General features: G+C 40.4%; 1 protein-coding gene across 4 annotated transcripts in view; it reads right to left on the reverse strand.

Moving 5' to 3' along the window:
* Positions 1-358: 358 nt before the first annotated feature.
* Positions 359-16,170, reverse strand: part of cyth1b (cytohesin 1b) — a 216,147-nt gene continuing 200,335 nt past the window's right edge. For all 4 annotated transcript variants that reach the window (XM_048610838.1, XM_048610836.1, XM_048610837.1 and 1 more), the window contains exons 11-13: positions 14,968-15,039; positions 7,267-7,421; positions 359-1,406 (exon numbers count right to left, since the gene is read on the reverse strand). In XM_048610838.1, coding sequence (XP_048466795.1) covers positions 1,328-1,406; positions 7,267-7,421; positions 14,968-15,039 — 306 coding nt within the window. In that variant the 3' untranslated portion in view covers positions 359-1,327. The remainder of the gene's footprint in view (positions 1,407-7,266; positions 7,422-14,967; positions 15,040-16,170) is intronic.

The raw sequence follows: 16,170 nt of genomic DNA on the forward strand, positions 1-16,170 counted from the left end.
GATGCAGTTTTTACAGTGTACATTGTATACAAGCTGCACTCCAAGGCTCCTTTGACAGTATTTTCCAACCCATGACATCCATCACCTAGAACAATGCAATTCTCTCCAAGTCACACATCATCCTGACTTGGAAATACATCACTTTTCCTTTATTGCCACTGGGTGTATATCCAGAACTCTTGTTCTAAGAGGACTGTAGGTGTATCTCCACAGCATGGATGACAGAACTTCAAGAAGATACTTCAACACCATCTTCTTAAGGATGGACAACAAACACAGAGCCAACCAGTGATGGCTATGTCTTGGGAAATTATAAAGAAAAGTAACATAAGTATAGTAAAGCAAATCCCCAAGTTGGTTACACAGAATTTGATTTATTTAACCTGGTTTGTCAGTGCTAGATTACAAGTATGAGTGGTAAATGATGAAAAATTACTGACACCAATTTATCATCACACAACTTAAAATGAAATGAACAAATACAAAATAATCCAAAAAGAAATCTATACATTAAGTATATACAGCTCTGATAAATAGACTAATACTGCTTAGTCATCTCATTTTTTTTCTGTATTTATCTACCAGTGCATTGAAAAATAGAAAACAATGTGGAAAAGTGAAACATCTACAAACAAAAAGCTTCAGTTAAAAAAATTAAGTCAAATGTATCATCTGATGGACAAACAGTTCTTTTTGCACAATATTCTCAGTAGTAATGTGGCTGTTTTCTTTCCAGGTGTGTCCTCATTTTTCAATTCTCTTGACACCACACATCTCTCTCCATTAAACTCCATCAAATGGACTCTCTTTATACCAATTCATCATCAATCTTAGTCACAGTACCTAATTCCAATCAAGTGTCCATTAGCATTAAAACTCTGGCCTCACCAACTTTCAAAGATGGCCACTTTTCATGGCTTTATACGTATTTCACAACAGCTGACACGAATCTTCAGAGATGACAGTCCTTTGTATATTAGCTGATAGAATCATAGGCCCCTTGCAACAAAAAAATGTTAAATCAAGAGATTCTTGATCACAATTATAAAGCTTTGAGGAGGTAAAGTAGAAGCCCTACACTCACAGACCAGCTGTGTACAGGGAACTATTGAGAGGTTGCTGAGTAAAAACTATCTCCTCATTTGTTGAGGAGTAAGTAGCATAAAGTCATTAAGAGCCTTCTAACTTGCATCAATTTCTCTCCAGCACAAGCATGTAGTCAGCCCCAGAATGCACTGTGGTTATAATTGACACTTGGAAACAGACCTCCTTAGGTCATATGGCCAATGTTAGATATTTGATTCAAGCTGTGCGTAATGCTGTCATTTTAATGCTTCTTAGTTGAGGAAACTTTCTTCTTTCTTGCTGCCAGCATTTCATAAAAAGGGTCTCTGCTGATTGCAGCCCTATAAGAAACAAAATGTGAGACAGAAGATTAAATAATCTAAACAAGAAATGTCATTGCATTGAACCTTTTTTTTGTCTTATTCATTCATGGGATGTTGGTTTCACTTGTTGGGTTGGCATTTATTGGCCATCTCTGGTTACCCTTGAGAAAGTGGTGGTGAGTAGCTTTCTTGAACGGCTGCAATCCATTTGGTGATGGTACGTCCAATGCTGTTTGGAAGGGAGTTCAAGGATTTTGAGCCATCAACAATAAAAAAAACTGTGATATGTTTCCTAGATGATGAGTGACTTGGAAGGGAACTTGCAAGTGTTGCTGTTACTATGTATCGTGGTGCCTTTTTCCTTCTAGATGGCTGTGATCAATGTTTTGGAAGGTGCTCTTCAAGGAACTTTGGTAAACTTTATTTTGTAGATGGTACATACTGCTGTTTCCGAGTGTCAGTGATGAAGAGAATGTTTTGTGGATGTAGTGCCAATCAAGTGGGCTTTCTCCAAATAGTGTTCAACATGGAGGAGCACTGATTTAATTTGCCAAATTGGGGGTTGGGGGTAATTATCAGGGGGCTTCCTTGCCTGTTCACAGATAAGACTTTAATGAATCAATCATCAAAAGACAATCATTACTAGTTTAAACAGTCATTACTTCATTTTTGCACCTTGACTCAAAACATTGGGCAGCGCAATAATCAAGTCGAATAGGTAAACAAAAGGATAACAGGACAGTTTGGGGCAAGGTGAGGAACCAGGACTTGCTGAACAGTATTATTGTGGAACACTGATTTTAGTGTCCCTACATGCAAAAGAAAAATGTGAGAACAATACAAGTTCACAAAAGGAATTTTCTGCCTAATTACTATAACTTCGGTAAAAGAGCTACAAAAACACCCTCAAAATAATGCAAAAGGTAATTATATGTCTTTCAAGTAAACAAGACAATAAACAAATCAACAATAAATGCACTGAATCTAGGGAAAATCTTCATAAAAAATTGATCAACATAGTCCATGTTGAGCAGTCCATTCTCTCCAAATATGTGGAAGCGTACAATGGGATGTCTAGGTTGAATATTAGTTATTAGCAGGACAACAGCAGTAGAGTCATGGGAATATCACTAGCTCTAAGTTTCCCATTAAGTGACATGCCATTCTCAGTTGAAACTATGTCACTGTTCATTCATTATCATTTGGTCAAAGTCCTAATACCCACTTCCTAACATCACTGTGGTGTACTTATACAATGGATGCAGTGGTACAAGACATCAGCTCACCACCACCTTCTCAAAGTTAATTAGGGATGAGCAATCAAGGCTGGTCAAGCCAGAGACACCCACATGCCATGAATTCATTAAAAAGGTTCTTATATAATGAAGTCTATTATTGAATGCAAAACAGCACTAATGAAAAGACTGTAACAACCTCACAAACATTAACTTGTCACTGCATTTACCATTAACACTCTCACTGCTATTAACTCTTAAAATCTGTCAATGTCTTGTCAGAATAGTTACAAGAAAATTTGTGAAAGGAATTAGGAGCATTCCTAGATATTTAAGATTCCATACTTATATACGTCAGTAGCATGTGTGCAGCTTAGAAGCAGCTATCCACCACTATGCACAGTGAGTGGCAGCAGTGTGTATATGCAAGATGCAGTGCAGCAAACTGCCAAGCTTCCTTTGACTGCATCTTCCAAATCTCAATCTCTACTACCTGGAAGGAGTAAAGCAGTAGACAGTTAGGAGTACCATCACCAACAAGTTCCCTTCTTAACTACAGTATATCGGCATTCCTTCAATGGATCAAAAAAGAATAAAACGTAAAACATATTTTGAAAATTGTTGGTAAAAGCATGTCGGTGTTCCTGCACTGGGTGAAATACAGTAGTTCAATAAGACAGTTCACCATCACCTTTTAAAGGGAATTAGAGATGAATAACAACTGTCAGCCTTGCCAATGATGCCCACATCTCATGAAAGTTACAGCTTATTTCATCAGTATTTCCTTGTCATCAGAAAGCCCTGCATCAGCAATCGCAAGCACCTGTTAAACTACAGAATCAAGCAGCAATCCTGAAGTTACTAAAAGGCCAAGCACAGAAGGCCCCTCTATGTCACAGCATAAAAATTCCATTTAGTTAAATGTAAAAAAATACACAAAGGTAAAAAAGGGATACTAGTCAGATATAAAGCAGCTCTTCTGTATCCCATCTGATTTAACAGATGCACAAGCAAGTAACCTGTCATAAAGTTACAATGCAATTGAAATAATTCTATTCATGCATTATTTGTAAAATGCAGTGGTGTAATCGTATTGTCACTCAACTATCAATGAATAATGTTTAATGTTCTGGAGACATGAATTCAAAATCCCCACAATGGGAAATGGTGAAATTTGAATTCTGTAAAATATGGAAATAAAAGCAAACCTAATAATGACCATATAATCACTGTTGATTGCCATGAAAATGCATTCCTTACCTGATCTGGCCTACATGTGACTCCAGACTCACAGCAACGTGATTGACTCTTAACTACTCTCTGAAATACACTAGCAAGCTACTCAGTTCTGTCATACTACTTAACAAAATCTAAGTAAAGGAATGAAATCAGGCAGAACAACTGACATTGAGCGAGGCAACAGAAACAACAATGGCAAACAAATTCTTGTCAACTATGCAAAGTCCTTCTTATCAATATTTGGACATATGTATCAAAATTAAGAGCTGTTCCATGGGCTAGTTAAGCACAGCCAAACAGTCATACTCCCAGAATCATACATCATAATGTCCCAAACATTACCATCACCACCCCTGGCTATGTCTTGCCCCATTGAAAGGACAGACCCACCAGAACCGATGGCACAGTGGTATAGAGTTGGGATGGAGCTGCCATTGGAGTCTTCAACATTGAATCCAGATCCTACGAAGCCTCATGGTATTAGATCAAACATGGGCAAGAAAACCTCCGACTGATTATCACTCACCACTCATCCTTGGCTCATGAGTCAGCATTCTTCCATGCTGAACACTAATTTGAAGATGCACTGTGGGTGCCAAGGACACAGAATGTACTCTGGGTAGGGGACTTCACAGTTGATCACCGAGAGTGACTTGGTAGTACGAATACTGACGCAGCTGGCCGAGTCCTAAAGGATACATCTACTAGACTGGGTGAGAGGCACATGGCAAGGAAAACAACTTGAGGGGAAATTTACTTGGTCAAATCCTTGCCAAAATACTGGTTGCAAATGCATCTGTCCATGACAATATTGACAGGTGTAAATAATGCACAGGCCTTGCAGGGCTGAGATCCTGTCTTCAAAGTGTGCAACACCAGGCATACCTTAAAATGATGTGTCAATCTGGTGAAGCTAAAACACAGGATTATTTGCATGCCTAACATGAAAGTCGCACATACAATAGACAAGGACATGTGATCCTGCAACCAAAAGATCAGATCTAAATGTGAAGTTCTCCACAGTCACAAGTCACAAATGGTAGTGGACAATTAAACAACAGGAGTGGAGGCTCCATAAACACCCATATCCTCAATGATGGGGAAGTCTACCATATCTGTGCAAAAGACAAGGCATGCATATACCTCCCCATTTGCATGCATCATTAGCCAGAAGTGTTGAGTGGATGATCCTCTGAGATCCCCAGCAACACAGATTCTAGCCTTCAGCTAATTCAATCCATTTCACACGAAATCTAGAAATGGCTGAAAACACTGGATACTGCTAAGCCTGTGGCCCTCAACAACATTCTGATAATAGTACTGAAGATCTGTGCATCAGAACTAGCCACATCCCTTGCCAAGCTGTTCCTATATAGCTGCAACAATGTGTATGATTGGCCAGATACATTCCATGCACAAAGCACAGGACAAATTCAACCCAGCCACGTACAGCTCCCATCAGTTTATTCTCCATCATAAAGTAATGTAAGGGGTCATCAACAGTGCTATCAATGGTACGGAAATAATCTTCTCATTGACACAGTTTGGTTTCTGCCTGGGCCACTCAGCTCTTGACTTCATTACAGCCAAACATGGATAAAAGAGGGCACTCCAGATGTGGGCGACAGTGACTGCAGCAATGCAGCATTTCACTGAGCGTAGCATTAAGGAGCACTTATAAACTGCAGTAACACTCCATTGGTTGGAATTATACCTGGCACAAAGGTTACAATTTTCCAGGTCAGTTATCTAAGCCACACACTTCAGTGGAGTTTCCTTATTCCAGTGATCTTCAGCGGCTTCATCAATGACTTTCCCACCATCATAGGGTCAGAAGTAGAGATGTTTGCTGATGAATGCTCATTGTTCAGCACCAGTTGCAACTACACAGATAGTAATGCAGACCATCTCCACTTACAGCAATGCCTGGACAAGATTCAGGCTAAAACTGGACAAGGTCCAGGCTTAAGCTGATGGATGGCAAGTACCAGTCATGTCACACAAGTACCAGGCAATGACTATCTTCAATGGCATTACCACCACTGAATCCTCCACAGTCAATATCCTAGGGATGACCATTGACCAGAGACTGAACTTGACCAGCCATATAAATACTTCAGCTACAAGAATAAGAAAGAGACTAGGAATTCTGCAACATGTTACTCACCTGCTGTTTCTCCAATGCCTGTCGACCATCTTCAAGAAACAAGTCAGGAGCGTGATGGAAAATTCCTTATTTGCCTGAGTGGATACAGCTCTGACCTCACTCAAAAAGCTTGACACCATCCAGGGCAATGCAACAAACTTGACTGGCTCCACATCAACTTTCAATGCCTCTGCCACTGAGGCACAGTAGCAGCAGTGTGCACCATCCATTAGATGCATTGCAGTAACTCACCCTAGTTTCTTTAACAGCGCCTTCCAAACCTGCAATCTGTACCACTTAAAAGGACAAGGATAGAAGATACATGGGAATACCAGTATCTGAAAGTTCCCTTCAAAGTGAGACATTGTCCTGATTTGGAACTGTATCATGTGCCGTTCCTTCACTGACACTGGGCTAACATCCTGGAACTCCCAAGGGCTGCAACAGTTGAAGAAAACAGTTCACCACCACCTCTAGGGCAATTGGGGTGGGCAATAACAGTTGGTTTAGTTAACAATGCCCAGATTCCATGAATGAATCATAAGCACAAATAAACTTAAGCTGAAAGTTACGCGTCCTGGGGCAGGTTGAAAAGCAGGAAGGACATAGTCTAGTTGCCATGCCTTGGGTACCATTGCTGGCACCTACTGTTTCACTACTGCTGCAATTTAAATTACTTGTGGACTATTTAAGCCTTTAAATGTTAATTAGTGGCTAACTAAGGACCTCTTTCTTGCCCTACTGCAATTTTTTTCACAGTGATGAAGCTGGCACGAGACGTAGAGCTGGGCAACCTACACAGGCCCGTTGGACACATTGATAGCACTCACATCCAAGGTCTTTCTATCCCTGCTTTTCCCTTTCTCAATCATAATGGCCCCTTCTCCCTCCCAGGGCTTACCAGCCTGCCCAAAGCGACAGCCCTCATCCCATTCTCCCACTTACCTCAGTATCTGGCTCCAGTGCTGGTTACAAGTGATGACTGAATCCTGTCCTAACTGTGGCCAATGAACCCAGCAGCACCAAATAACCTCCAGCTATTTGACTGACCAGCAACTCTAGGAGATAGGACTTCATCCACAGATGGGAGCTCAAGTGTCCTCTCATTCAACTGAAAGGCCCACTGACTGTTAAATGATCGCTAGGCAAGTTGCCAGAATAGACCAGGCTCACTCTGGACATATACACCAGAGCATAAAAAATCTCAAGTCATTGTCAGTTTCTGTTATTAGAATGATGTATTTAACTATTTGCTCACTTGATACACTTTATCCATTCATCTTTTTCCTCTGGCGTTGGTGCAGATATCCTGTAAACTGTATGACTTCCTTCTACCACTCGTCCATCTGCCTCAGTCTTGCAGGCCTTGATAAACTGGTCTTTGTTATCTGGAATATAGAGCTCAAAGCAATTCTGAAAAACATGAAAAAGAAAGATTACAAATCATGGCTAAAGAAATTTGGAACTAACAAATCTACTGATGTAAGATCATACTTTTGTACCATTTGAAAAGTATCTCTATTTTCCAAGTTATTGAACAAGGCTTTGAACTGTTTGAAGCAACTAACATCCATCAAGTTATAATCATCAGGATGAGGCTTGTCTACTGTTCTGTCCCCAGGCTCTGACTGGTCTGTCTTGCTTTTACACCATTCTCTTTTTTTTTGGCTCGGATTTTGTTTTCTAATTTACAGTTATTTTATTCTTTTATTTAGCATTTTCTATTTTATTTCTCTCTTTCTAAAGGCAGGTCTTTTGGTTTATTATTTGCTGATGCTTCATCCTGAACCATTTTCCTTACAGCTCTATCAGTAGTGGATTTGCCATTGCCATAACTCTTGGAAACAGGGAGAAGAGGTAAGCCCCAAGTCTGCCTTAGCTGACAGGGTGTTGGCATTATTCTGAATCACATGCTGGCTGTCTCGACAACTGAGCCAACTGACTCTCCAGGTCTCTGAATGTGGAAGTAAAATTAACTTAGATGTCACCGTTCACTGTTTTCCTCCCAAGTCTCTGCACTGAGCAGCTTTACAACATTAGTAACTTCAACACATTAGCTGCATCTTAGTTCGGAGTACTCTCCTCTCTGAGTCATAAGGTTCTCAGTTCAAGTCCCATTCCAGGTTTCAAGCTCGAAAATCAACACTGCCACTGCTTCACTGAGGGAGTAACGCATGGTTGGAGGTGCTGGCTTTTGGGTGAGTTTAAAATGAGATCCTATCTACCTCTCAGCTGGACACAATAGATCCGACTAATATCTAACCGTTAATAGACCCTGGCTAATATTTATCCCTTAATCAATTATACGGTCATTATCTGGTCATTACAAGACAACAGTCAACAAACTAACCAATGGCGAAAATCACAGAGTCTGAAATTCTGGGATTTGATTGAGATTTTAATGGAGACAAACCACTTGCGAAAACTTGTGACTCAAACTCAAAAAATCCCTGCAGTTTCTATGAGCTGAATTTTATCAAAAATCAACTGAATGTCAGTGTTTGGGTAGTTTCATGGTGGGTTTATCTTCGTGAGCGCTAATGAGTCCCAAGCAATTTTCTGCTGCTCACCACATTATGTGTGCACCTTGCTTCTGGCATCTCCCTTACACTGTAGTCCGCTCACCAATGGCAAAAGTAAGCACCACTGCCAAAACCTTTCTGGATTCCAGGTGTCAACACTAAATTTAAAGCTCAGGCAGGCAACAGGTCAAGTGCTGCGAGCCAGGTGCTGTCTTTCATAGTGCATGTCGTGGGAGTGGAAAGATTTTGAGGATGCATAATTGGCACAGGTGTTTGTACTTCATTGCAAATAGAAGCTTACATTCACCAGCATATTGCTATTTTACATCATCACCTATCTGATTGACTGTCATTGTGACTGCAGTTACAAAAATCAAGCTACACAGGCCACCCATCCTTAGCGCCATGCCATCTTAGAACCCTGGATAAGGGAGTGCTACTCTTTACTTAACACGCAATGTAACCTCACATCTTCTCACAATTCAGTGTGGGAGTATCTCATGCTGCCAAGCCTTCAAATTGTTGAAAAATTTAACTTTTATTGAACAACTGCAAAAATTATGCAACAACAAAGAAAAAAAATTGAATTCTGAAGGAGGGACACCGGATTTGAAATGTTAACTCTGGCTTTATACCCAGAAATGCTGAACACTTTTTCTTTATTTCTTCATTTTCCCGCCTTTATATTCTACGTTTTGATTAAGTTTTCTGTGTTTTACAATTATGTCGGAGAGTGGTGACTCTTTACAACACTTTTCACTGTATTTTGTAACAAAAAACACACGATAATAAATATTCAAATAAAGACCAGCTGAGCTTCTCCAGCAATTTCTGTTTCTGTTTTAAACAAGATTTGCATATGCTTCTGGGAACAGACAGGGACCATGCTCCTTCTGAACAGCAATAAATTTACAATCAATGAATACTCATTGCAGACAGATCATATCTATTTGAATCGGGTATCAATTAAGTCCTGTCTGGCTCATGGCAGCTGATACTGTAATACCCTATCAGGTTAACAATGATGTTCCTCCTGCTTAATATCCTCATCCTTCTCTGAAGACTGCTGTTACTCTTTCAGCTCTTTAGTGACCCACAGATTCCCTTTTTGCCTGCTCCAGTTGTGCACATCACAAAATGCAAAAACTACATAACACATTCAGTATGGAGTGTACTGCAAGGATCCCAGACTGATCCACTTACAAGAACCTCATCTTCAGGTGGCTTTTCGTTTGCTTCATGAAAGCTCTGATCAAAGAATGGGTTTTATTCTAATACTGCCTCAAATCAAGGGTTTGTATAATGGAGCCATCAGACCTGGTTGATGAGGTTGTCTTCCGGTAACTACTCTTGTCAGACAGCCAGCCCTTCAATTAAATAAGAACACGAGCGTTCTCAAGGTATATCCTTGAGGACAATCTTCACTTCACCAGGATACCTGGTGTATACTTTCAAGGTGTGGTACTGATGATCACAGATGACTTGTACATTGATGGAATGGAACCCTTTTCTGTTGAAGAAGTGTGTTGTGTTATGATACAGTCCTCTCAATGAAAAGGATATAGTCTATACTTCCCTGGACCAAGAGAAATCCAATTATATTGGCTAAACCTACTACTCAGGCTGCAGCTCTGACCTCATCACAGGGAGATAAGATGAAGCATTTTTTTAATATATTGTTTGACTCCAGGATGAGGCCTCGCTGGATAGGGCAGGATTTATTGCCTGTCCCTAATTGCTCAGAGGGCAATTAAGAGTCAAGCACATTGTTCAGAGTCTGGCATCACATGTACTCCAGACTAGGTAAGGTCAGCAGATTTCCTTCCCTGAAGGATGTTAGAGAACCAGATGATGGTGATTGACAATTGACAGTGATTACATGTTTCTTGAATTTAAATTTCATTACCTGCTTCAGTGGGGTTCAAACCCATCCCAGCACAGTGCCCAGGATTCTGAACTGCCAGTCCAGTGATATTATCACTATACCACCAATTCCTGTGATCTAGCATAAATTGCTCCAGTCACAGCCACAGAGTCACAGATTTGATATTTTTGTGGGTTAAGGATCAGTAGATCCCAGACAATTCTCCAGAGGATCCTTGGAAGCAGCCACTTGCATGAGGATTTAGTGCAGCTGTCACCTTGACAGGCACCAGGATAGGATGGCCACCTAATGAAAGAGCTACATGGACATTAGGGGATGTTTAGTATCGATCTAGTTTTAGATTGCAGGTCCCACACTAGCAGCTGGCATATTTCTGTGATGGAGTTCCAGGGCATCTTCAGTTTGTGATGGCAATTTCCCTCTGGAGGAAAATAGACTCTGGACCTCCTGTACTTCTTTTGAATCCTGAGGAAACCTTCAGCTGCAACATCTTCATTTAGAGGATGTTTGACAACTGTTGGAGCTTGCTGCTGGTCCTGACCCTGCTGGTGTATCTGGTCCTTCTCCGTTTCTCTGTGCCTTTGTAGCAACACACCCACTATGATGGTAACTCCTGCTGTGTGCGGATCCAATGGTCATGGTTCCAATGGAAGAACAGGTCTTAGTAATTTAAACAATCAGCATTTTCATCATACACAAATTACGGTTTATCAAGGTCTGTGATACACTGGGACATAAAGGACTACAAAAAGAAGGGCCATAGCCTGCTTCTGCATGGACCTTTGACATTAGGTACCTTATTCTGATGTCTGCAGCACAAGTCATGCTGCACAAATATGGCAAGAGATTGTAAGTACTGTAGAATTACTGAAACCTTGTCAACCTCACTCCTACATATCACCCAAGAAAGCAGCAATGCATGTAGGGGCATAATGACAAATACTTACATTCAAGATGAGAGGAAATCAGCTTGATGCTTTTGTGCAGACTATGAGATCTCTTTGTGGAATGCAATCCACAGGTGCCACTTTTAAAGTCGCCTGTGGTTTCACAGAGTTGACTATGATCAAACTGTAATGACTAGTGACATGGTCAAGATTGCCTGTGACCAGGACTTGTATTCTACAGAGCTGGGCCCTGAATGCACTCCACCATCCAGGGTACTGCAATTGTGGATATCTTCAATTTGTACGATGTACCTGATTAGGTCAGAAATCACATGATATCAGGTTATAAGTCCAACAGGTTTATTTGAAAACACAAGCTTTCGGACTTTTGCTCCTTCCTTAGGTGTTAGTGAGAGAGGTAGTATCTGACACAGAACTTACAGTAAAGGATTAAATGGTCACACCACTGATGAGGATGTATTAAAGAAGCCTAAGATGCTGTTGAATCTTTAATCAGTTAGAAGGTTATATATAAATCCTCAAATTCCTTTTAAGTCACTGTCCTGAGAGAACTAAAGGTTTTATCAGTATAAAGAAGAGGTGACATTTTAGGTCAGACAATGCGTGTTAGGTGCGAGACCTTGTTTAGAATCTGTTTGTGTTTTAATTTGGAGTCAGACACTGTGCAACAATCACCAAACAAGGATATTCCCTCCCAGTGAGGAACAATTCAGTGGTCAAGAACATTTGACCTCGAATCTTCAGGTAAACATCCTCCAAGGCGGACTTCGGGATGCACAACAACGCAGAGTCACCGAGCAAGGGCTGATAGCCAAGTTCGATACCATGAGAACAGCCTCAACTGGGATCTTGGGTTCATCTCGCACTACAGGTGACCCCACCAAACAATACACTCCCAAACATACACATACATACACACACACACTCACTCACAAAAACACACTCACAGACACACATTTACAAAGATTCTATTGCATACGCTTAAACACAATCTCTCTCACACACACTCTCTCCCCCACATATACACACACACACACACACACACACACACACAGATTCTACTCATACACACACTTTCTCTCTCTGTCCACATACACAGACACACTCTCCGCCCACATACACAGACACAGACGCATAGACACACACTCTCTCCCACACACACACATACTCACTCACACATGCCCACACACATAGACACACACTCTCTCCCACACACACTCTCTCTCTCTCTCTGTCTCTCTCTCACACACACACACACACACACACACTCTACCACTCTAACACCCCCTACACACACGCACATAAATTTATTGGGTGAATTTGTATTTGCAGACACATTTTATTTTGTTCAAAAAGCACACAATTTATAGACAGTCAATATGGTGTTTTATAAATTCCTACTTTAGAAATAAAACCAGTCTGACTCCAAACTAAAACACAAACAGATTCTAAACAAGGCCTCACACCTAACATGCACTGTCTGACCTAAAATGTCACCTCTTCTTTACACTGATAAAACCTTTAGTTCTCTCAGGACCGTGACTTGAAAGGAATTCAGGGATTTACATATACATATTAATTAATTAAAACCTTCTAACTGATTAAAGATTTAACAGCATCTTAGGTTTGTTTAGTACATCCTCATCAATGGTGTGACCCTTTGATCTTTTACTAATAAGTTCTGTGTTGGATACTATCTCTCTCACTAACATCTGAAGAAGATGCAAAGCTCTTAAAGCTTGTGTTTTCAAATAAACCTGTTGGAATATAATTTGATGTTGTGTGATTTCTGACCGTGTCCATCCCCACACTGGCACTTCCACATCATAAGTACCTGATTAACATAGTTATCCCTTGAAAAACATCATGTTGTTCACAAGTACAACACAAGTGCTCAGAGAAAAAAAACACTCACTCCTTGTGTGAAAGCAGCCATCTCCCATTTCCATTGTGGTCCATTTACGATTTGGATAAGATGACAGTCAAAGCTGGTGGCATTTAGCAGACTGGGTCCCAGGTTCAGCCTGATATACAAGGTCTGTTTCCCCCACCCCCATACTTCCATGTTCCATTCTTCCTTGCACTCGCTTACAACTCAATTAGTACTAACTTTCCACTGATTCCCACCTAACTCTTTCATTTACATCTTCATCTTGCAAAATTAGCCTGAGCCCCAGCTCTACTGCTTAGCCATATCATGCATTGTGCTGGACGATGCCCCTGTCAAAGCCAGAGTACTTGTGATTGTCAATGAGTCATTCCCACATCACCCATGCATCTCCCTTCCTTATATGTTGAGTTGCCCCTTTAAGATTAACCTGACTTGTGGCCACTCCACTTACTGTAGTGATATGCAATCTCTGATACCCTGACTACTCCATGCAATGAAATGACTGTGTTCAAGCCTGTGGACCGAGATCAGATGTTGCTGTTCACAGACTACGATGGGTTCTCTAATTGCTGACAGTCCCACTTGACTTGACTGAAGACTATTCCCTTTAGACTTTTGGACATGGCCATTTTGATGAAGCACATGCATGTGTTTGCCACATATGTGTTTGCTGCAAGCACATGTTATAGGTATGACATTAATGTAGCACAATGCTGTACAGCCAACATGTGCACAACTTTCATTGATCACTGCTGACAACTATGACAATCTGCCTGGATTTGTGACAGTGTCAAAAGGCAAGGCAAGACAAGCCAGAAGTACTGTGATCCGATAAGTTGTGAATGAGGCAGGAAAGCACAAAAAGGCAAGATATGGCAGAGATGCTGTGAGTATCCTAATAGGTGTAAAGTGAGTGCTAAGACAGGAAGCACAGTGCCCTTAGGTGCACCGTAATGCTCATCCACATGTAATGGTCTGGCAGCAGGATTACAATGAAAGGTGGCATTACATATCAAAGTGCCATACTGAAGTAGAGAACTGAATTCTAAGTGAGTCAGAAATATGCCACGATGATGTGGTGAGACTGATGAGTGTGCAATGCCAACTTCTGTGGGTGGAGTTGCAGATGGTTGCTGCCTATGGGCATACCCAGAGATGTTGCAATCTACTGTCTAAGATTGAGGCCAGGAGGAGCAAGCAGAGAGCTGAAGCTGCCAGCTATCCGCTCTGACTTTCATGTCGGGTACTTTTGCCATTTAGTTGCTTTCCAGCATGTAGGAGAATAGGAAACTGCATATAAGAGAGGAGCGATTAGGTACTGGGAAGATGAAAATGCTTGCAAATAAGTCTCTCACCACTCACAAGCAAGATTCTCATCTTGCTGTTTAAAACTTCGTTGCAAAATCAGACTTTTCACTAAATGTTGAGAATCTCACTTTTCTAATCTTACCATATTTTTGCAACCAACTTTCCATCGGCCGTATTGTTCACGGATGGGAAATTTCAGCTCTAGGTTCTAGTTCTTTCTATACTAATGAAGGAAGGATATTTGTTTTATCACAGTATTAGCTAAATTTTGCTTATATTTCAGACCATTTAATATTAGACAGATTCTCTTCTGTGGAATACTGACACCTCAGAGGAAATCGAAGGAATAAGTAATTTGATGTAGGAATTTGACAGTCAATATATAGAAAATAAATTTAGGATAATAAAGCAATGTTTAGAATGTTAAAATTTCTGATTAACTCACTGGCTTTTTGGAGTCGTCTACTTCTCGGATGCTGAGGTTTTCAAGTGGAATAATGCCCCTGGGTTCTTTGTCCTGTGAAATATTTTTGATAGATAATAATTATTTTAAATCAAAACTAATGAATGTATAACTTACATTTTCATGCAATTACTTGTAAAGACAAATAACTTGCATTGCTTTTTAATGTTTGAAAATATAATAATGGTCAACATTTAAATTATCTTTTAACACCTAAAGATAAATCATGGGGAAAGTAATTACAGGCTGCTATTGTGTTCATCTGTCTGACATGACCACAAGCCTACAAGGAGGTCTCCAATCAACCTATTAAGATGGAAGAGGTTTTGGTGCAGGGGGATGCGGATAGAAGGAAGTAACAAAAAAAATTTGTATTTTCACACAATAAGTTGGCTAATTAATTCATATTCATTCATAATTTCTCCACTAAACTAAAATCTTGAAAAATCTGTCTAGGTTTTCAATAAATTGTCAGGTAAAATAATCTGCATGTGTAAGAGAACAAAATTCACTCTTACAGAAGAACTCAAACACAGCGATAGATTAAAGTCTTTCAACACTTTCTCAACAGAGTTCCAACCATATCTCAAGAGTAGTAGCTGCTGCCAACATTATAGAAGTTACATGAATTTATTTCCAAAATTCAAGTGAATAGAAGCATCAAACCTAACTCCGAATTTCAAGACATCAACAGCATCATGTCACTTTCAGCCAGGGCTTCTTGGTCAAATACAAAACCAAGTATCTGACATTTGATAAGGTTTATAAATGCATCAAGGTAAATTAAGGCTCACTGCGGCAATAGATAAGCACTCTAAGGCCGATAAACAGATGTTTCAGCCCAGTGATCTGAACCCCTCCCCACATGCTTACCCCATACTCTAGGACTTATGTCTTGATCCATGAGCATGAGATTGCCCCACTACCAACTGCCAACTCAGTTCCCTTGATGCCTGACCTTCAGTAGTCAATCCTTGTCTCAAATGAATTCTGACCTGTAGTCAATGACTTCTACCAGAACCACCCTACAATCATCCCAACTGATTCTTGCCCATAATTGTGGCTGCTACTGGCTTTCCCATTGAGTAAATGTCCAGCCTTTCAGTCTGCCTAGGCAGAAAACAAAAGAAAAACATCTAAATTTAATGGCAATCACACTCAGTTAGTTTTGGGTTGGACAAAGAT

Source organism: Rhincodon typus, chromosome 23 (assembly GCF_021869965.1).
Source record: "Rhincodon typus isolate 14 chromosome 23, sRhiTyp1.1, whole genome shotgun sequence".
Taxonomy (NCBI): domain Eukaryota; kingdom Metazoa; phylum Chordata; class Chondrichthyes; order Orectolobiformes; family Rhincodontidae; genus Rhincodon; species Rhincodon typus.